The sequence below is a fragment of the Pelodiscus sinensis genome, chromosome 3, assembly GCF_052426305.1.
Source record: "Pelodiscus sinensis isolate ZL-2025 chromosome 3, ASM5242630v1, whole genome shotgun sequence".
Taxonomy (NCBI): Eukaryota; Metazoa; Chordata; order Testudines; family Trionychidae; genus Pelodiscus; species Pelodiscus sinensis.
The window spans coordinates 72020362-72044179 of NC_143054.1; the positions used below are offsets into that span (position 1 = coordinate 72020362).

The following is a 23818-nucleotide window of genomic DNA, read 5'->3' on the forward strand; positions in this document are numbered from 1 at the left end:
ATACCTGGACCCCTTGTATCCTAATATGAGCGGCCACAACTTCCAAGCATTTGGAGAATACCCTTGGTGGTGTGGAAAAATCAAAGGGCAGGATTGGTGGTGTGGAAAAATCAAAGGGCAGGATTGGTGGTGAGGCATCCCTATTCAGAATCAGAAACATTTCCTGTGGGCCAGTTAAACAAATGTGAAAGTAGACATTGTGTAGATTGAGAGCTTCTACCAGTCTTGAGGATACAGTGAGGAAATTAGGGTGACCAGGCTCACAAGCATGAATTTGAAATAACAGAGGAATATGTAGAGATATCTCTAATCTATGGATTCTGATCTGATCAGCATACAACCTACTTCTGTGAAGTAGCTCTAAAGTTAGCAACAGAAGAGGATGAAGGCATTCTGTGCTGGAATATCTTTCTTCCACAGTGGTTCTTCTGTTTTATGAGGGTTGTAATAGGAGGTTGAGGGTCTCTGTCTATTTGAGCTTTGAGGGCTGACCTATATCTTTATTGAGGCTGGTGTGTACACATTGTTGATCAGAGACTGGCTCTCAAGTCCTTCAGTGAATGAAAGGTTTTGTCTGTTGGTGCATTAAAGAGTTTGTAACTTTCAAATGGGAGATCCTCAATGGTTATTTCGATTTTCCAAAGTATTCCAGAAGACTGGAGCCATCATAGTGAAAGTGATCATGTAAGAAGCATCAAGAGCAACCAGACAAGGAGTACAAGCCACTAACTGCTCTTCAGACACTAAGGAATCTCAGCCTCACCCTTTCATTCTATCAGTCTTTGTCATCAACACATTTTAATCAGCAGAGATTTTATTATTTATAATTTCTCGTTCAAACTCAGATAGTCATATTTCAACTGACTGAAAATTTGAAATGCACATCTGGAGGCATGTTGAGTAGTGGACCTTCCTGATGAATAAATACAGTTATTTATGGCCCTTCCCTTTCGTATCATAACTGGAGGAACTTGAAGTTTAGATCTTTCATGCACTGCTGCTGCTACCACCACCAGTGATCTAGAGACTGGGTAGGCATAAAAATACTCAAGAGACTGCTTAATAATACTTAGGCTTCCTTGGACACAGTAGCCATAGGTGGTAAGGTCTGCCACAGATCCTTAGGCAATTTCATGAACTCATTGCCGATAGGCCAGGAACCCTACCAGGTATGCCTTTGTAGGATATTTCTTGTGTTACCTCCCTGGAATTTGTGAGGTGTCTGTCAAAAAGTAGCAGGGATGAGCGCCCCAGCAGCTGAGAGTAAGTGTGACAGGGTAAAGGAACCCTGCACAGCCGAGGGCAAGATCAGGGAGGACAGGGCGAGTGGCAGACTGGCTTTCTCCATGGCGGTGAGGAAGGCGGTGGCAGCCAGGCTGGGCCGGGACAATGAGGGCGCCTGCACGGCAAATGCAGGCACATGGCAAGGACGCCGGGGGTGGATCCGGAGGACTCCAGCACATTCACGCTGGGGGCGATCTGGGAAGAGGGCTGGAGGCCCATAAAATGGGAAGAGCCAGCGCAACAGGGGGGAGAGATGGGAGTGGAGGCAGGTGAGGGGTCACTGGACCAGGGGAGCGAGGCCTGAGGAAGGTCCAGAGATTGGGGGTGAGGAAGTGGCCCAGAGCAGGCAAAAGGAGTCTTGCCTGCGGGCTGGTGAGTTTCAGCAGTTAGCCCCACCAGCCAGCTGGGGGAGGTGACTGCCCCCACCTTAGGGTCCTGGGGTGGGACATGGAGAGAGGGAGGGCCCAGGTCCCCCTTGCACCCCTGTTCAGGAGTTGTGCACCACTGAGGATAAAAGTAACCCCGCCTCCGGGGTCACGGTTTGGGTCAGGGACGGAGAGAGTGGAGGGGAGGGGACTCCTCTTGTGGACCCCCTTCACAGTAAGATATTGCTTTTAAAATCAACTAATCTTATCTCCTCCTGTGGTTTCTCTCATTGTCCCATTCCTGTTGGTACCAACTCTGAGATTGGCTAACAGACCCTTTTGAGTAGATTTACAATATTTTGTCAGAGAGAGAAATCTAACTGGGGGGGCGGCAGCAGAGAAGGAAGTTATGATAGATTTTTGCATACCCAAGGAGCCCCAAATGGACAAGATTATATACTGTAAGAGTATAAGACTGGATATTCTGCATGAAATCCTTCAGGTATGTGTGTGTATAGGCAATCACTGGACTCTGTTAGAATCATAGAATACTAGGACTAGAAGGGACCTCCAGAGGTCATCGAGTCCAGTCCCCTGCCCTTAAGGCAGGTCCAAATACTGTCTAGACCATCCCTGATGGACATTTCTCTAACCTGCTCTTAACTATCTCAGAGATGGGGATTCCACAACCTCCCTGGGCAATTAATTCCAGGTTTGACTACCCTGGCAGTTAGGAACTTTTTCCTAATGTCCAACCTAAACCTCCTTTGCTGCAGTTTAAGCCCATTGCTTCTTGTTCTATCCTCAGAGGCCATGATGAACAAGTTTTCTCCCTGCTCCTTATGAGACCCTTTTAGATACCTGAAAACGGCTAACATGTCCCCCCTCAATCTTCTCTTTTCTAAACTAAACAAACCCAATTCTTTCAGCCTTCTTTCATAGATCATGCTCTCTAGACCGTTAATCATTCTTGTGCTCTTCTCTGGACCCTCTCCAATTTCTCCACATCTTTCTTGAAATGCAGTGCCCAGAACTGAACACAATACTCCAATTGAGACCTAACCAGCGCAGAGTAGAGCGGAAGAATGACTTCTCGTGTCTTGCTCACAACATACCTGTTAATGCATCCCAGTATCATGTTTGCTTTTTTTGCAACAGCATTACACCGTTGACTCATATTTAGCTTGTGGTCCACTATAACCCCTAGATCCCTTTCTGCCATACTCCTTCCTAGACAGTCGCTTCCTATTCTGTATGTGTGAAACTGATTGTTCCTTCCTAAGTGGAGAACTTTGCAGTTGTCTTTATTAAACTTCATCCTGTTTACCTCAGACCATTTCTCCAATTTGTCCTGATCATTTTGAATTATGACCCTATCCTCCAGAGCAGTCGCAACCTCTCCCAGCTTGGTATCATCTTCAAAACTTAATAAGCATACTTTCTATGCCAATATCTAAATCATTGATGAAGATATTGAACAGAGCCGGTCCCAAAACAGACCTCTGCGGAACCCCTCTTGTTATACCTTTCCAGTAGGATTGTGAACCATTAATAACTACTCTCTGAGTACGGTTATCCAGTCAGTTATGCACCCACCTTATAGTAGCCCCATCTAAGTTGTATTTGCCTAGTTTATTGATGAGAATATCATGCGAGACCGTATCAAACGCCTTACTAAAGTCTAGGTATACCACATCCACCGCTTCTCCCTTATCCAACAGACTTGTTATTCTATCAAAGAAAGCTATCAGATTGGTATGACATGATTTGTTCTTTACAAATCCATGCTGGCTGTTCCCTATCACCTTGCCACCTTCCAAGTGTTTACAGATTAATTATTTGCTCCATTATCTTCCCTGGCACAGAAGTTAAACTAACTGGTCTGTAGTTTCCTGGGTTGTTCTTATTTCCCTTTTTATAAATGGGAACTACATTAGCCCTTTTCCAGTCTTCTGGAATCTCTCCTGTCTCCCATGATTTTCCAAAGATGATAGCTAGAGGCTCACCTCCTCTATCAGCTCCTTGAGTATCCTGGGATGCATTTCATCAGGCCCTGGTGACTTGCAAGCATCTAACTTTTCTAGGTGATTTTTAACTTGTTCTTTTTTTATTTTATCTTCTAAACCTACCCCCTTCCCACTAGCATTCACTATGTTAGGCATTCCTTCAGACTTCTCAGTGAAGACCGAAACAAAGAAGTCATTAAGCATCTCTGCCATTTCCAGATTTCCTGTTACTGTTTCTCCCTCCTCACTGACCAGAGGGCTACTCTGTCCTTGGTCTTCCTCTTGCTTCTAATGTATTTATGTATTCTAATGTTCTTGATGCTCTTTATTTCAAACTCCTTTAATTTTAAAAGGGGTTTGCATTTTTTCCCCCTTCAGTCCCTATAAAATTCAAAGTTGGAAAAACTCCCTCCATTTTCAGTTTTTGATGACTGGGATTCTTCTTTTCCATGTCAAACTGTTCTCATTTGCATTCATGGTTCCTAACTGGTTTTTCCTGGGTTGGACAATGGATAGGTTCATGAAGCTAGATTTTCTGATTGGGGAGGTAGCCCTTCACTGCCTGATCATTTCACTGCCCTCTTGCGAAGTGATGCTGAAATCACAACACAGCTACAACTATAATTGCAATTTTTTACAAACACACACAAAACCATAACTTGTGTGTATATATCATAATGACTAGTAAGTTCAATGCATTACAAGTTTTCATCAATGCTTTTTACAGTGAAATAACATAGTTTGCAAACCTACATTTTTTGGGAGGGTTAAAACTTCTGTACTTCCCTGCAAGTGTCTGGACATTGTCACATGGTTTTATGGAAAATAGGTTTTGTCAAACAAATCTAGTTGCATTCTTTTAGGTGACTACAACTTTGATTGATAAGGGTAACTACACAGAGATAATACACTTAGACTTTTATAAGGTATTTAACATGGTACCTCATGGTATTCTGATTAAAAAATTAGCACTATACAATATCAATAAAGCACACATTAAATGGATTAAGAACTGCCTAACTGGCAGATCTCAAAAAATAATTACCAATGGGAAATCATCCTTAAATGAGAGAATTTCTAGTGGGGGTCCACAGGGATTAGCACTAGGCTCAATGCTATTTCACATTGTCATCAATGATCTGCAAGTAAATATAAAATCTCTGCTGATAAAATGTGTTGATGATAAAGACTGATAGAATTGTAAGCAGTGATGAGGATAGGGTGGTTATAAAAAGCAATTTAGATTGCCTGGTAAACTGCACTCATACAAAATATGTTTTAACACAGCCAAATGCCAAGTTTAACACCTAGGTACAAGGAATACAGGCCATATCTGTAGAATAGGGATTACATTCTAGAAAGCAGTTACTCTTAAATCCCTAGCCATATATCTGTCACTGTGACATGAAGCAGCAAAATGAACTACACCTTATAATTCAGCTCCCTGCTTCTTTCTCCATAGACTTTTTTCCCCATATCTTGCCTTCTTCAATATAAAAAATTATTTGCATTTTACCTGGGAACAAAGCCCAGGCTTATTTGTTAACCATTTACATGGCTATACATTCACACCCCTAGTTCAAACTACATGATACTACTATAATAAGTTTTACAAGTAATTGCACCACATGCAGAGTAAGCAAATCCTTCTGGGGTTCTACCTCACTGCCACAGGTAGCAAGGCTTGTCAAGCTGTCTGGAGTGACTCAGGAGGATGAGTACCAACCTAAGAAAAATAAATTAGCTATTTTCAAAGTTAAACAAAGTAAACATACACACACAAATGAATTAGAGTCTTAGGAACTAAAATGTAATAGAAGCTTCTATAATAAGCAAGCTCTAAATATCCTTTAAAGCTAACCTAGGCCAAACACTGGGGATCTTTTTCTTATGCTTAGTAATCCTTGCCCCTCCTAGTCCAAGCAGCATAGAGATGAAGGTTCTTTCTGTCAGGGATTTTTATTTTCTTTCCCAAGTTCAAGATGAAGAAATGAGACTCTGTGCACATCTCCTCTTCATAGATGGGGGGAAGGGAGGAGGAGAGCAATCAACAAAGTCATTGTTCTTTGATATTTCACAATGGCTTATTTTGTTTCAGTGGGCCTTCTTGGTGGGCAGAACCTAATGCCTTCTGGAGGAAGCCAGCATTTTACATTAATTACTAATCCTTGCCTATTTGATGATTTACATAATTACAGTGGGTTACAATGCAAATACTTAATATAACCTTATAATATGGGATACAGATGTTATGAGATTAATACATGAAACATCCTAACAAGCATTTCATAAAGTCTAAATATATAAAGTCTGAATGTGCTTAATACTCATTCTTACAAACATAAGATCTATTTTTATAATACGAATGCACAAGTGAACTGGACTGGTTTCCAGCTATGCACTTGTCTGTGTTCAGCTAAGGATTACAGGATGTATGAAGCCATCTAAGATGCAGCTATGTCCCGAGAGGACACTTCTACCAAAAAAATGTGATTTTACAGGCATGGGGACATGCACACCAGAAAATAAATCTATGAAGACAATAATTCAAAGAACTATATTACTATAAGAATGGTCTTTTTTTATGTCTTCATGAATTCAGTGTAAAAGGAAAATTTGAGGATCACTCAGTATCCTCCAAATTGTCAGGAAGAAATGAAGATTCTCAAAACTGAATATGTACTTCCTATTATCTAACTCAATCTCAGGAAAACATTTGCACTTAAAAAACTCATAGATGTGAAACAATTCATTCTCCTAGTAAAGTACAGAATATTAATTTTCATCATACATTGATACTACATAAGACCCTTCACCACCAAAACAATTATATTTAAAGGATATGTCTGTGGTGGACTTGGTGTAACATATGGCACATGTAGGTGTACTCATGCTAGTTTTAATTTAGCTAACTAGCTTGCTGAAAACTACAGTCAAGATGCAGCAGTATGTGCTGCAGCACAGGCTGTACGTTGGTTATCTGTATTGCTAGCCCATGCTAAAGCTCATACTGCAGCATCATCAATGTTATTTTTAACCTAGATAGATTAAAGTTAGTGAGAGCCTATATGAGATGCAAATCACACCTCTGACAGTGTGATTACAGTGACAATATATCTAAAGTTACTAAGGTATTTTCCTCCTCCACTATGTATTATACATTTTATATTACTCACTTGTACTGTAATTACTTAATGATATAATGCATGATATATGCTTATCTATCTTCAACTCATGTGTTTGTAAAAATCACCAGCACATCATCCTTCTCCTCCCAACACCAATGCTGCGTACAGCTGGGATTATTAGCAGATGCTATATATGTTTGTTTTGAGCCTGGGATTGCCGGTATAGTTTTATATACTATATTATGCCATTATTTACTTAGACATCCACAGCCTCTTTTTTCCACAAAGAACAATGTCTGACAGGCAGTATGCTGATCATTCTAGCAACATGGTAAGGCTGTTAAGAAGTTGATAATCGTGTAGTTGATAAGAGAAGGTGCTCAGTTCCAGCTCGTGGCAGGTCCAAGAGCTACCCCCACTGCTGCTCTGCAGTTTAAATGACTCCTACTACATTTAAACTGCAGAGCTGCAATGGAGGTAGGTCCCGGGCCCCATGTGAGCCAGGACTGAGCAAGCCCAGCTTAGTTCTGACTCGTGCTGGATCTAGGAACTACCTCCGCTGTGGCTCCGCATTTTAAATGAAGCAAGAGCTGGGTCAGCTCTTACTACATTTAAAATGCGGAGCCACACCAGTCCTGGTTGCTTACATCCTTAGAACGTGGCAAAACCATTGTAGTTGGTGCCTTATGATAACTGTAGCCACACAATGGAGTTTCAGTCTTCTATAAATGTCATAATATCTTAAGCTTATCTAGCCTTGTCTCACCTAGGATTCAATGCAGGTACCTCTTTCTAGCACCCTACCAAATACAATGCCATGAAAAATGTGTCATCGACTGTGAAATCTGGTCTTTTGTGTGTTTTTATCTTATCCTATCCAGATTTCATGGGAGAGACCAGTATTTCTCAAATCGACAGTCCTGCCCAAAAGAAAATTGCAGAGGGGTCATCACTTATTTTAGGGGGTCACAGTATTGCCACCCTCAATTTTGCTTTTCCTTCAGAGCTAGATAGCTAGAGTGCAGCAGCATTGGCTGGGTGCCCAGCTTTGAAGGTAGTGCACAGCAGCAGTGCAAAAGTAAGAATGGCAATATCATGCCCTGCCACCCTTACTTCTGAGTTGTTGCCTTTGGAGCTGGGCAGCTAAAGAGTGGCAACAGCTGACTGCTGGGCCAGCTCTGTAGGCAGGAGCATAGAAACCATCCTTACTTATGCGCTGCTGCTGGCAGCAGTTCTGCCTTCAAAGCTGGACTCCTATCCAGGAGCCACCACTCTCCAGATGCCTGGTTTTGAAAGCAGTATAGCCAGCAGCAGCGCAGTAGTAAGGGTAGCAGTACCACACCTGTCTCCTGATAGACCTTGTGTCCCTCCTCCCCAAAAAATGGCACTGCCACTTTGAAGCACCCCCATCTCTCCTCCCTTGCTGCCTCTTTCTGATAGAGGCAACAAGGGCGGGGGGAGTGACTAGCTGTTCACATCCCTAGGTAGAATGTGACACATCAAAGAGCAGGGGGTGGCTTATCAACGTGTCTACATTGTCACTATTCATCAGGGCTTGGCAAACTTCAGTTCCCAGCTCATCAGGATAAGATGCTAATTTGTTGGGATGTTTTGTGTACCTGGATTGTCAGCAGGCAGGAGGCCCTAGGCTCCCATTGGCTGCAGTTTTCCAGTCCCAGCCAACAGGAGGGGCAGAAAGTGGCAGCCAGTCCCTCAGCTTGTGCTATTTCCTGCGGCTCTCTCCTAAGATTAAGGAGATTCTTGTTATACTTTCCTTGATGGTTTTACAAACTGTGAGACTGGGGCAGCGACTTAAAAAAACAACACTTACACTCCACTGAATGCCACTGATTCTGGCCTGGTCTCAGTGATGGGAGCTTCTATGGAAGCTGCTCAGCAAATCAGCATGAGGAGGCAGGGTTTCCTGTAGCCTTCCCCACTGTCTCAACACTGACTCTGCTCTTATACTGGTTGGGAGCTGCCTTGCTGTTGTCTGCCAATTCTGAAGGGGGAGAGGAAAAGGGGCGCCATTCTTCGGACCCTTGTCAGAAAGCCAAGAAACTTTTTGTAAAGCTTAGCACTTCTGAAGGAGATAAACCTCGAAGGCAATGAAGAAAAAGGCATTTAGCTGAGCATCCTGTAAAAGCTCTGCTGCAAGAGAAGCATAGGAGTCTACCATGTGTTGCTGCTTGGAGGCACAGAATACTAAAATATTCATTCTGAGCCTGAGACCCAGGCTCAGAGCAAAGATATTATCTGACCCATTTGCTAAAGAGGTGGGGAATGTCCCACTGTGAAGATGGTGATATGGAGGGACAGAGAAAATTCTGTTCAAGAAAGGCGCACTGGCCAGTCTTCTAAAGGCATTCTAACCTCTACTCCTTATTGCAAATTTATGTAACTTCTCCCGTACTACTGCAGAGAAGCAATAAATCAAATTCCAGCAAAGCTCACTAAATCTCACTGTTAACAGCATTAATTCAGTTTTTAGACATCTTGAAACATCTTGCTGAATAACAACAGCTTTCCTTTTCCTGTGTCAAGCTCAGTTCTCAGATGAGCAATCTGTGATGGCAGCAAGCTGCTGGCTTCATTTTAAAAAAATATAATTCCACACTAAATCAATATAAATCTGAAATAGGAAATTTCAATAGGTACGACTGGATATAGGGAGTTTTCAGTAAAATCATATGCAAATACCACTTTCCAAACACTATCCCACAATATTAAAAAAAACAACCCTTCTATTTTGGATCTCAGCTGCAAAAATACTAAAACAAGCATTTCTGAAAAAATCAGCTAGCAAAACACAATAAATTTGAAAACAGACAATTATAATCTGTGTTGCTTTTACTGATATTTATCTGACATAAGTGAACCTTTATTTCCTAAATTTAGCAAAGAACATACTCTACCACATTGCAAATGCCAACATCTAGGAAATCAGTTAGACAGTATACTATTCTACTTTAAGTTGAAAGGTGCTATAATCAACATGAAAAAAATATTTTAAAAATCCTAATTGTAAAGCTTTAGGCAAAAAATCTAGACAATTATTCTAAAAAATAATCCTGTTGGGATTATATGAAGCCATCCAGAATCTATTAATTTAAATAATCTAAGTAATTCAGAACTACATTTCTTCCAAATCTTTGGCATTGTGTAGTATTGAGTAGATAGACAAAATCAGGAGGAGGGGAAGATAGAGGAAGGGAATTAGAAGCATTTATGAAACAACTTGTATGCTGAGATGATTTAGAAAGAATTATGGTTTTTTACCTGAATATTTTTGAATTACTAACCTAGAGTAGCAGATGCCTTGTAATTTTTGTTAAATGCCTCTTATTTTAAAGTCACAGTTGGTAAATCTATATAGTTATCTATGGTATATGAAACTGACATAATGTGATATATTTCTAAGGCAACTATCACCATTATATCTTTAGTTTCTAAGGGCACGTCTACACTGCAGCATTACAGCTGCTCTCCGAGTTACGAATGAGTTACGGACCAACACTTGGTCCGTAACTCGAACTTTTCGTAACTCGGATCCCATAGAGTTACATGGTGACTGCGCTGTTCGTAAGCGCGGATCGCCGTTCATAATTCGGATCCGCATTTATGACCGCTTTGGTCGTAAGTGCGGATGGTCGTAAGTGGAGGTGGCCGTAAGTCGAGGAGTGGCTGTATTTCGAAAAGGTTTCTGGAGGGCCGACTTCTTACTCTAACTTCTGTAAACCTCATTTCACAAAGAGTAAGGAAAGTTGAAGAAAGAGTGTTCTTCCTTCGATTTCCTGCTGTGTAGACAGTGCCATAAGCCGAATTAAGCTATTTCGACTTCAGCTACGCAACTGACATAGCTGAAGTTGTGTATCTTAATTCGACTTTTGTCCTGCAGTGTAGACATGCCCTAAGAGAATAATTACAGTAGCACTAATGATATTCTCAAAAGAAAATTCCACTAACTGAAAGAAGAGTTAATAATATATTTATAACAGACATACAAATTATATTAAAGTTGAAATAAGGATCTCGTTTAAAACCACTCGAGCAAGAAAATTAAGATTTCCAGTCTGATCTTAATTCGTCCTACTGGGTCCAAGATAACGTAGGATGGATACATCAGTTTGAAGTTATATCTAATATATAAAGGAGAATATTTGTATGTTTGTGCTCTAATAACTTGGACACTATAAGAGCTACCGCAGCCAAACTTTGCATGGGATAATCTTTCCTCCAGGAGAAAGTTTTAAGGTACGGTGGGAGGGTGTGACGGGGGCCCCACTCCCCCCCCCCCCGCACGAGCTCCGCCAGGGGCAATACACTCCCAGGCTGCCATTGTTCTGGGCCTGTGGTGCTTGCGCAGAGGAAGTGTGCGGAGGACTACCCTCATGGCGCAGGCGCGCCTTAGCCAGCGTGCAAACCAGCAGGCAGGTGGACCCGGGGAGAGCAGGGGTGCCGGTGTGGAAAAGGTCGCTGATGATTAAAACCGGCGCCGGGCCAGACACAAGGGGGAGGAGGGGAAGAGAAGGAGGAAGGGGAAGTGTGGTCGGCTCTTTTGCATGCTGCTACTCCCCCTTCCCCACCACTTCCCTAACTGCCGGCCTGTGCCCCACACAGACAGCGCCCCGCTCCGCACCACCCCTCCCCCACCACCTCTTTAAATGTCAACCCGGGCCCCACATAAACAGGACCCCTCTCCTCCCCACTCTTCACCTGCCATCTCCCAAACTGCCAACCTGTCCCCCACATAGACAGCGACCCTCTTCTCCCCACCCCTCACCTGCTATCTCCCAAACTGCCAGCCTGTGCCCCACATAGACAGCACCCCACTCCTCCCCATCCCTCACCTGCCATCTCCCAAAGTGCCAACGTGTGCCTACACAGACAGCGCCCCGCTCCTCCCCACCCTTTGCCCGCCACCTCCCTAACTGCCAGCCTGTTCCCCACATAGTCAGAGAATCTGATATTCTTCCACCACATCTGTCCAAATACCACCCTATCATCTCATATATAAAGGAGAATGTTTGTAAGTTTGTGTGCTAATAACTTGGACACTATAAGAGCTACCGCAGCCAAACTTTCCTCCAGGAGGAGGTTTTAAGGTACTTTTGGACCCAATCGGGGTCCTGTCCTGCCCCCCCGCAGCACCTGCGGCCCTGGGCGCGAACTGGGGCGCCCCTCCCGTGTGTAGCCTCCCGGGACTTGCCCCTTCCCGCCCATGAGGTTACATAACTGACCCTCTTCCCCCCCTCTCCCGCCATCACACAGTGCTCCCATCCCCTCGTGCACAATGGCACCTGCAGCCCCGGGTGCGAGCTGGGACGCCCCTCCCGTGTGTAACCTCCCCTCCACCCATGGTTGCTCCCCAACTATCAAAGCTGGCCAGCCTTTCTGTTCAGCTCGCTGGGCTTATCTGAGCAGAAGGAATCCGTGTGCCTGCTGCAGCACAGGGCAGAGGGGCCGGGTTAAACCTTTGATGCATTACACTGCTGTGAAGCCAGCCAACTGCTGTTCGTAATGTGAATGGGGCTCTTCTGTGTCTGGGTCCAGCCATCGGGGTTAGATGTGAGCTCTGAGCTTTTGCTTGCCAAGGCAGGGTAGGTGGATCCGTGAGCCAACTTTGCAAAGAGAAGTCCCCTTGTTACTGGCCGTATGACTGTATACTGTTCTCCTGGGGACTGGCTGCTCGGTCCTTGCGGGAGGAGGGTACTGCTGCTCTCAGAGGGTCAGGTGTGGGCCAGGAGCCATCAGCCCCCAGGGTCTGTAGCTCCTTTCCTAAATTTCGTTCCTCCGGTTTCCCAAGTATTTTTATATACTGCAATACTGAGAAGCAAATAGGCTAGTTAAAGACTAAATGGGAGTGTTTTATAATGGAAACTAGATACTAGAATCACTAGGTATTCAGCATACTTTTTGAACTTCAGCCAAATTTACATAGTGTTTGGCTGTCTAACAAAAAGTAGAGTAGCATTCATTTATAAACTATTTCCCACATCATGTGTCTTCTGGATAGAATGCTTGAGTAATTCTGACAGAAAAACAAAGATCTTAGGTGATACAGGAAGAATAAAATCTAGATACTCTGGCTCCTGTAAACCTAACTTGGATCTAGATTGCTGCCTAGCTATCAGCATTGCTTTCCCTTTTTCAGCACCTTATTTGGTGAGGAATACATGAACTAGAAAAGTCTAATTTGAAATATATTTTAGTCTTCTTTTACTTATGTGGGTGCTGTTTCAGTAGCTATGTTGCAAGCAGTGAAGCCAACTGAGTGACATTCAAGTCAGCTTTACATTTAAGCCAATATATACTCTGATTTAACTTGAAGGGGGTTTGGTCAGGGCAGGAAGGCAAAGGAGGTATAATCAAAGCTATATATACTGTATACAACAAAAATGCTTTTGATACATCCTACATACTTGACACTTTTTTTGGTTCTGTTAAAAAGTTCTCATTTTTACATTCTGACCTCTTTGTGGTTAACTTCACCTTAGTGCAGGGGTGGGCAATAATTTTAATGAGGGGCTACTCCAAGATTTTGGTAAGTGGTCAAGAGCCACACTTTTAAGGAGGGGTTCAAGGTCTAAGACAGAGGTTGGGTGCAGAAGGGAGCTTGGAATAGACTACTGGGGAGTAGGAGAGGATGTGGGGTCTGCAATGGAGTTTGGGATGAAGGAAGGGGCTATGATATGGGGCAAGGGCTTGGGTGCAGGATCTGGGAGGAGGTATGGGTGCATGAGAGGATTCTGGCCTGGGGAAGAGGTGTAGGAGGGGATGCAGGGTCTAGAAGGGAGTTGTAACCTGGGAGAAGAGGGGAAAAGGGTTCAGAGGGTTTGGGTGGTGACCTGGTGTAAGAGGGGGTGGTGGCCTGGGGCAGGAAGGAGGTGGGGTGCCGGAGGCAGACTCTGGCTGGGAGGTGCTTACATAGGCACCTCCCTGCCAACAACCCTGCAGGAACCTGAGGCAGGCTCCCTGCCTCTCTGCTGCAGTCGCAGGTGGGCAGGAGAGGAGGCTTTGCACGCTGCCCCAGCCACCAGCAAAATTTCTCAGCTCCTACTGGCTAGAAACTGACCAATGGGAGCTGAGAGATTTTACTGGGGGATGGAGTCAGTGCATGAAGTCTCCTCTCTCCCTCCCCAGCATCAAGAGCAGAGAGAAACCAACTGTTTAAAGCAACAGGTAAGAGTTCTGGTGAGGTAGCAGGCTGGATCTGACCCACTGGCCATATCTTGCCCACCTCTGCTTTGTGGGAAGTAAAGCATTCACAACTATAGATAGTGGTAGAAATGTAGCTGTGTTAGTCTGGTGCAGCTGAAACAAAAAACAGGACTGTGTAGCACTTTAAAGACTAACAAGATGGTTTAATATGTGATGAGCTTTCGTGGGCCAGACCCACTTCCTCAGATCAAATAGTGGAAGAAAATTGTCACAACCATATATACCAAAGGATACAATTAAAAAAAAATGAACACATATGAAAAGGACAAATCAAATTTCAGAAAAGAAGGGGGATGGAGGGGGGGAAGGAGGGGAGGTAAATGTCTGTGAGCTAATGATATTAGAGGTGATAATTGGGGAAGCTATCTTTATAATGGGTAAGATAATTAGCGTCAGTGTTTTGATTTTGTTCTATTGGTCAAATTATATTTTTTATTTACCAATGTAACCACCATCCATTCTCTTCAGATTATGGACTCAGTGACAGTGGGCAGTTCCATTAGTCTTAAGTAGAATTGTACAGATGACACCAATAATATGCGGATGATTCAGGCTCTATATATTCTATGATTGGTTTATTTGCCACAGAGTCCACCTTTTGGTATGAAAGCGTGCTGCAGCTTTAATTTTTGTTTGTCTACAATCCTTTTGGCTGCAAAGATTAGGGATGTTAAAAATTGTGTACTGGAGTAACTATGTAACCACTGAAAATGTTTACACTGTTACACTCTGTGGGCTCTACAGTATACAGCTTAGCTTACAGAATCTGCCACAGTGAAGCCGCCTCCCCAGGAAGCTGAGTGTAACTGACACCATTAACAGATAAGCAACTGCTTATTGGTTAAACGATTAATCATGTACACTCTAACATCCTTAGTAAAGGCAACCTTAAAAACATGAACATAATCTTTTAATTAGGTCTGACTGAATCTGAAGACAGTCAGAAACAAAAGCTCTAAGGTTATGTCTACACTGCCACCCTAGTTCAAACTAGGGTGGCTAATGTAGGCATTCGAAGTTGCAAATGAAGCCCGGGATTTAAATATCCCAGGCTTCATTTGCATCTTGCCGGGAGCCGCCATTTTTAAAATCCCTGTTAGTGCGGACTCTGTGCCCGCGGCTACACGCAGTACCGAGAAGGTAGTTCGAATTAGGCTCTCTAATTCGAACTACCGGTACACCTCGTTCCACGAGGAGTAATGGTAGTTTGAATTAGAGAACCTAATTCGAACTACCTACTCGGTGCCACGTGTAGCCGCGGGCACGAAGTCCGCACTAACGGGGATTTAAAAATGGCGGCACCCGGCAAGATGCAAATGTAGCCCAGGATATTTAAATCCCAGGCTTCATTTGCAACATTGAATACCTACATTAGCCACCCTAGTTCGAACTAGGGTGGCAGTGTAGACATACCCTTAGAGGTATTAACTGATTCATTAAGAGAAATGGGTTAACTCAGAAATATATGTAGAAATTTGTAATATCAATATTAACTACTTTGCTGCTCACCATTTTGGAAAAAAAACAAGAGAAAACATGTTTCTCAGGTCTTATTCCAGTAGTGGAAGTCCAAACAGCCCCCTTCTCCAGCTGCTGAAACTTTCAACTTGCACCAAATCTTTCTGACAACTGAGAACCGTAAGTATTACAAAACACGCAAACTTTTGTTTTGCATTTAATATGATTGTACGGGCATTTTAATTTAGCTAATTAATATATTTCAACTGTTATAAAATTGTATTTTCTGTAAAAATGAAAACTTTTGTTATCTCATGACTAGGAAAGTGTTTAGAATATCTTGTAACATGAAATATATACTCTTACCTTCCAACCTAAAATATTTCATTTTACAAGGATGCTGTCACAATTTTTCTAATTTGTAATTGTGGATTTAGTATCTAACTGAAATACATTTTTGGATATAGTATATGTGTGCAAAGAATACTTCCAGATAAGCACTAGATCAAGATAATGTTCATACCCAAATCATAATGATGTGCATTGTCAAATTACTGAACACAATAATACTTTCATTGTTTATTGTGCACTTGAAATGCAGCAGTGCCAGCAAGCGTTAAAATTATGTGGTGAACGAGTATTCAGTGAATAAATATTAGAGAGACATGTATCAGCAAATACCAAAACCATAAGCACAAAAATCCCAGAAGCAGAATACATTTAAAAAAATGTGACTACAGGCTTCTTAGAGAAAAGTTACAAATTGTCTCAAGCACTTTCGGAATTTAACAGGTTTTAGGAACAAATAAGAAATATAAAGGGCATTTTGGAAATTTATTTTTCAGTTGATGGGGAAGAACAATCACCTTGTATGAGGTTAAAGGCAGGATGGACAATTTCTTCCTGTATGATCTTGGTCAAAATCATTGAATCCCAGTGTGCAGTACTTTACCTATTGTAATGTGGAGAACAAGAATACCTATACACAAGGGTTTTGTAAGCTTCCTGTTGTAAATTTTGGACCTGATCCTGCAAATAGCATTGCATACAAGTAACTCTACTAACACGAGTAGTTAATAAGGCTACTTATGTTTGTAAGTATTTGCCAGATCAGGGTCACAGACTGTAAAATTCTCTGGATATGTACCTTGTCTTCTAATATGTTTGCATGCCAATTATGGTAGAAAACAAAACTAGTAATGAACTTCCAACAATACCCATTTCTCCACTATACTGAAACTGATGAGATATCCTTAGAAACAAAATTTTGAATTCAGAAACAATGGGAAAAGATTTTAAATACAAAGACACATTACCCATTCAGGGACAGAATATGAGCACCAAGAAATAACCATAATAAGAATCATTTTGAAATCTATATTCATACTATATAATATATTGTTAATCTTATTATATGTTATCTCCAAAAACTACACTTTTATATTAAATACAAATTCTGAACCATCTCTAAGAGCTTTGTGCACAAATTATTCACTCAGTATTATGATAACCATTATTACAAATGTGCAATACTGAATAATATCCAGAATAGCAAACACACTTCAAATATTCTAATTTTAAAGGCAAAAAAGGGGGAAAGATATAGCAGTCACCCTGAGAAAGATACTACCAGAGAATTAGTTGCATTGCCTTTATTCTCCCAGGCAGAGCTAAATGACCATGTCTAGACCCATGAAATGGCATGCAAAATCCATAAACATAAGTATAGCAATGACAATGAATCTCTGATATGTTGTGCTATTTAAACATATTTTCAAGTTCTCCATTGACTAACACAGAAATTGTCACACTGCACCATGACATTGATCTCTCTAATACAGTATAGTGGTTTCAACAGTGGTAAATACTTGATGCTTCAGTGGAAAATGATCACTCTTCTCACTATGCACTATGTTCTTAGACACTTATGCAAAGCCATATATACAGAGAGATGGCTTTCTGATTGCAGCAGATTAATTTATAGCTTGAATTCTAAAATATTGGCATTCATCTTTGCTTAGCTGAAAGTGTTATCAGAGTATCTATCAGTACATTTTAAAAATCCACCATAGTTGTTTACCTTCTTGATTTTCTGTGACAGTAAATTCTGCAGGTACCCAATATACAAGAAAGGATATTTCCTTTCACTTGATCTAATTTTGCTGCTCTTTAATTTACTGACTGTCCCCCAGTATACAATGAGGTAAGAGAGGGAATGATTATCTCTTACTACCTCTTCCTAATTTTGAATACTTTGAATACTAGATTTGAAATGTTTGCTAATTAGAAATATGAAAGTCAGTAAGACTATATAAAGCATTAATTGTCCTCTTCAACACGCAGCTCTCATTCCATAAATTAAGAAAGAGCTACTTAAGAAAGTATCTAAGATTTGCTTACTGTAACATGTGGGAAATTATGGGGGGGCATTAGGCAAACCAGAGTGTCAGACAATTATTTAATGATAGTAGATGCTAAGATTCAAAAAGTTAAAGCCTTATAACCATTAAAACCCAAATTGGCAACATCATGTCAAAAAAATACGAAGTAAATACAGTATCCTTATATTCAGCTCCAATAAGTTCTCAAGCAGCATTTTTTTTTACTTTGCTTATCTGCAAATAATGATTATGATCAATATAAATAGTTTTGCCGGTTTGTGCCAATGGGGGAAAATGAGTGTTTACCAACATTTACCAATAAAAACCTAATCTTCCGAAGACCAACTGCAGTTGATCTAGTTTAGAGGTGAGAAACTTGCACTTCTCACTGAATGCAACTGGAACAGTCACAATACTTCACCCCTGTTAGCTTATTCCCTTCCTCACCTCAGTTTAGGTGGCCCTTTCCTTATCACCTCTCCTCAAACTGACACTAGGAACTTCAAGCCTAGTTTTCTTTATAATTCTTATGGTAAAAATCAAGTTTACACAAATCAGTTAAATATGTTTAGAGTTAACACTTAGGGCCAAGTTTAGTTCTGTCATAAACTGGTATAATTCCTACTGATGTCAGTGAGAGTTGCACTGTTTATTGCCAAGGATGTCTTCATCATGTTGGAACATACACATGTATGTTCAAATTTCCTCCTCCTTTTCTCCTCATTTGTTTATTGCCATGCTCAAATGTAGAGCAACTTGGAATGCTGTGCATGCTTAGCTTTTTAAAATGGTCTCTTGGGTTAATGAATGGTGGTTTAAAGGGTATTTGCTAAACAGACAGATTATAACCTTATAATGTGGTGTGAATAAAAGTGGAATGTAGCTGCTAAGTGTCAGAATCAGACTAGAAAATGAGTTCTGACTTAGAGAATCACAAATATTAAAACAAATAAAAAGACAGTAATACAGGCCTTAAAAAGTGTGACACTACCTTTGTTATGGGAAGTGAATTAAGCCGTGCTAGTACTCCACTGTTTACTTTACAGAACTGCTCAACTGAAGTAGGGATATTCTACTAGACAAGACATTTTTGATAATTAGCAAATTTATCACTAAACAAGACTGGTACATCACAAAATGTGATTTGCTCATTTGACAATTGCAGTTTGTGATTAATAATCTGATATTTTGAAATGTACTAGTAGTACTGCAATATATTTTGTAACCGCAGGGTGTTGTTACAAAGATTTAATTAGGGAACTCTAATTGTGTGGAGGGTGGGGAGAAAGAAAAAAAAAGATCAGGGAAGACCACCAGTCCTGTACGTATATTATAAAGTGATCAAAAAAGTAAATTTCGACTATTTTTTTAAAAAATCTAGAAACTACTTTAGTAAATTCAACATATATCACTTTTATTTGAATTATTGGTATGATTTTAATTTGTTAACTATTAACTAAACCATTTAAAATTTCAGCAGGAATCAAAATATTTGTTGTAAAGGTTAAAATAACTGTTCCTACCTCTACTTTTGTTCGATAAAGGATGAGACGCTTAAGACCGCACACTTTGGCAATGTGGTTGAAAGCCTGAGGTGGCAGCTTATCACAAGAGGAGAGATTTAGTTCCTGAAGGTTTGGACACATCTCAGCAATGACCTCCAAGCAAGTCTCATTGAGGAAATGGCCACAAGCCAACTCAAGGCGCATTAGTTCAGAGCCACAAACTTTCAGGAACCTGTAAAAAGCATGTATTATGTGAATTAACAGCAAGGAAAATACAGTTTTCTATGGAAATTTTGGAACACTGTCAAAAATAAATTGATACAATTGAACAATTTTTTTAGCAAGGAAATCATACAACCTGCATCACTTACATACTGTTAAATTAAACTCTAAACTACCAATGTGCATGGTTAGGCTAAAATAAGTTGATTGTAACAGACCTGAGGAAATCTATTAAATGGGAAAAAACCCTAAAAAAACCCATGGACTAAGGCAGAGATCAACCATCCAAAATTAGGATATTCTAAAAGTTGTATTTACTCCATCAAAATTAACTCAACAATGTTGCATATCCTGAATACTTTTTGGTGTTTTCTAATGAAGTCATAGCATAAGTTTATATTTAACAAAGGCAAGAGGAGCAGAAAATGCTACATTGTACTGTACTGTGAAAGTGGCTAAGTTAATTTTACTAGAGCAGCTTATCAACTCTACTGAAAGGGTTTGGGGAAAAATATTGTTTGTTTAAATTACAAACATGTTTTTCTTACTACCAGCTCTGCAAACTAAGTTTAGGAAGTAAATGTTGATCTGTGTTTCTTACTTTTGACTTATCAGTTACTGTTGACCTCAATGCAACAACATATAGCAATGATTCTGTTTTGTCATAATTTTATAGACCACTGCAACTTCATTCTGATTTTGGCGCTGGCCTGCAACTCTCTGCCTGAAATTTCTCATAGTAAATCTCTGCCCATGAGAAAAATGTATATGGGTGAGGAAAAAAATCTGAAGTTAATTGGTGAAGACATTTGAAAAGTGGGGGATCTGAGAAAAACTAGTGTTTCATCACTGTCAGAAAAAAATGTTCTATTTCTTTTTGTCCACAATTAAGTCAAACAATGTAAAAATGTAAAGCTTATTTTACAATACTCTAATCCTAAAGAAGAACTAAACTGCAAAAGTAGGTTGGTGTGAAAAGGTTTAAATTATCAGAGACTGAATAGTCAAATATCTAGAAATTGTGGGGTTTCTGCATACGTTACAACTTCTGTCAGAAGTCTGATAAACTTTACATGCTTTGTTCCATTTAATCTTTCTTTAAAAAAAAAAAAGTAGTAAGCTCACAGGTTTCTTTACAATGAAAAGAACTTCAAAATGTAAATCAATCACAAGGCTTACAAGTTTGATACTGCATACAAATCATATATATTTTTAATATTCTCTTGGTAGCAATTGTTTCTCCAACAGAAGAGACTCTAGTTCAGCCCACCCCATTGCATCCTCATGTCAGGGAGTGAGATTTCTAAGCAGTGTCTGGTCGCATTGCGCTTGTGCATTAGCCATCTCAAAGTGCTGCTTGTGTCCACTGCGCATGCCACGCGGCCCCCCTCCATTCCTTCTCTATTATGCAATTAATGATACAGACTCCAAAGCAGAAGGGAGGAGGGATGGTGGTGGAGCACCCACAGGAACACACATCTTGAAGAACAATCATAGAATCATAGGGCTGGAAGAGACCTCAGGAGATCATCAAGTCCAGTCCCCTGCCCAAAGCAGGACCAATCCCAACTAAATCAACCCAGCCAGGGCTTTGTCAGGACGAGACTGTGACGGTGCATTGGAGGTTTCCCGTCTCCTGCACTCCCGTAATGGCATGAACAGATTCCACCAGCCAATAGAATAGAGGTGTTTATTGCTTCTCCAGGATACAGCACAGCACAGATGTAATCTGGTTACAGGACAGGCCTAGGATGCCTCAACCCCCTTGAGATGGGGGAGACTGGGCCCCTAAATTCCAGCCCCTTCCCTAGGCTGTCTCCTCCATGCTCCCAGACAGAAATTAACTCACTCACTTCCAACCCTGCCCCCAGCCAGGGCTCCACGCCCCTTCTTCCCATTGTTCCGCTCCCTAGGAGATAACTCATCAGACAGGTTTGAAGCCCCCTTGCATAATGACTCATCCCCTGCCCTGCTGGGCCATGCTGCAGCCAGCAGCCAGTGGAGGTCACTCACAACCCAAGCCTAGCAACCAGCAAGGTACCCACTCTACATCACAGAGACTTAAAAACCTCTAGGGATGGAGATTCTAATCACCTCACTAGGTAACCCATTCCAGTGCTTCACCACCCTCTTAGTGAAACAGTTTTTCCTAATATCCAACCTAGACCTCCCCCACTGTAACTTGAGACCATTGCTCTTTGTTCTGCCATCGTCAGATAACAAAGTTAGCAACTGGGGGAACAAGATGAAATAATCAACTAGAATTACCCTGACTACAAGAAATATTGACATGGGAATGGACTGGGCCTTGAGGTATGGATGAGTATGGATTGTGAGAAGGAAAATGTATATTTAGTCATGATCAAATTATTTTTCTTTATTTTGCTGATGAGTAAAACTTGTCTATGGAAAATTCATGTGCTTCCCCCCCCCCCCCCTCATTCACTATACCCCAAGTTGTGCCCAGAGATATCATTTTTTCCTCTGTGTTTTAATCTGCTCTTTTCTTAGCTGCTCTGTTAGACCTAGCAACCAAGTATGCTTAATCAAGTATATCTTTTTGCTTTGTTAATAAAATCACCTTTTTTAAGGTGATCATTTCATTCTTGTGACCTGGAAGGTAACAGGAGGACTGTGTGTGACAGCTGACCTCTTAGGCTAGTCAGGCACAGATATACAGTTTGTTTTGTGTGTTTTTTGTTTCTTTTTTCAAGCTCTCTGGAAAAAGGGCTTGGGGGCACCCCTTGGGAAGAAATTCAAGGGTTTCTTTCTGGTTTTCAGGATTTTTTTTAATGTGCTTGATGGTGGCAGCCTATCACCCAGAGCCAGGAATCTGTGACTCTGGGATATTTTTTGTAAGCAGAGCCTATAGAGGCAAGGTATTTTAAGGTCTCTCATGGGCCCCTCTACCTTCTGCACTTGGAGTGCCAGAGTGGGGAATGGCCTGGCAGGCCTATTGCACAATGTGAATGGACCAAGAGATGGCTACAGTGGCTTAAAACTACAAAGTCACTGCAAAACCCAGAAAATTGGTCACATAGGCCTAACTGCGTGTAACCCCAAGAAATCCAAACCACATTGCCTTCATCCCTAACTGTCCATTTATTTGCCTGTCAATATATATATTTGGATAATATCTTGTGTTGTGAGACCTAAATATTTAATACAATCAAAGACCTATGGACACTGTAAACTAGGGTTAGTAGTTTGTTTTCTTTCTCAATGAGTGTTTTCCCATAGAAATGGCATGAATTGTCTGATATAAGAAGGAACAAGAACATTAAGATAGACACCTTAATATGACAAAACTATGAATTAAAATAAACTGATTAAAAAGGGGAAATTGACATAATGTCCTATAAGAATGTGACTGAACAAATTTGTTCCACACTAATGCCATCTATTGGATACTAATGGAAGCAGCAAAAAATCTGAGCACTCAGCTGACAAGTCCAACAGAAATTGGAATGTTGCGCCTTCAAATCCAGATATAGAAAATGAAGGTCACCATCCCTGTGGGATCCTAGCGTTGACTGAACCTATAAAGAAATTGCAAAATCAGAAGTACAACTGATGCCCAGGCAAGCCATGTGGAAAGGATTATTTCACTATCACAGGGTTAACAAGATAAGAAGTTATGAGATTTCATTTTAAATATTATATTCCTCCTTCTGTATCAGAGGCAGCAGTGCAGGGTGTCATGTGGGAGCTGGTCTGCAAGGAGAGCCAGTTTAAAAAACAGCTCCCCTCGTGGGCCAGCTCCTGTTGCCCCATGCTATTGCCTCTGATACAGAGGCATCAGTGTGGGGTGGCAGCAGCCCCTGTCCGGGAGTGGGGGGCTGTCCTGTACCTGGTGCAAGATGAGACTGAGCCAGGTTGCCTGCCTGCCCAGCTCCTAATACACTTTAAATGCAGATCCGCAGCAGGGGTAGGTCCCGGACCCAGTGCAAGCAGGAACTGAGCCAGGCTGCTGGCCAGCCTGCTAAAAAATTTACTGGCAAGGTGGAGGAATGCATGTGGTCTATAGCATTAACTAATAAGCTTTTGCTAATTGCTTCATTGACTATACTATTACATCCCTAGATTGTTCTTTGTTTTCCCCAACTGAATGTAATCAGGTCATGATCTTCAGTTCCCAAGCAGCCATCAACTTCCAGTCCAATGACTAATCCATCTTTATCTGTTATGAGATCCAAAATAGTGTTACTTCACATTGGGCACACTATCTTCTGTTAGAAAATCATCATC

General features: G+C 41.3%; 1 protein-coding gene across 3 annotated transcripts in view; it reads right to left on the minus strand.

The window, feature by feature from the left end:
• The window catches only part of FBXL4 (F-box and leucine rich repeat protein 4), an 84480-nt gene that overhangs the window by 18565 nt on the left and 42097 nt on the right, over window positions 1-23818 (minus strand). For all 3 annotated transcript variants that reach the window (XM_075923920.2, XM_075923918.2, XM_014571175.4), the window contains exon 5: window positions 19367-19580. In XM_075923920.2, coding sequence (XP_075780035.1) covers window positions 19367-19580 — 214 coding nt within the window. The remainder of the gene's footprint in view (window positions 1-19366; window positions 19581-23818) is intronic.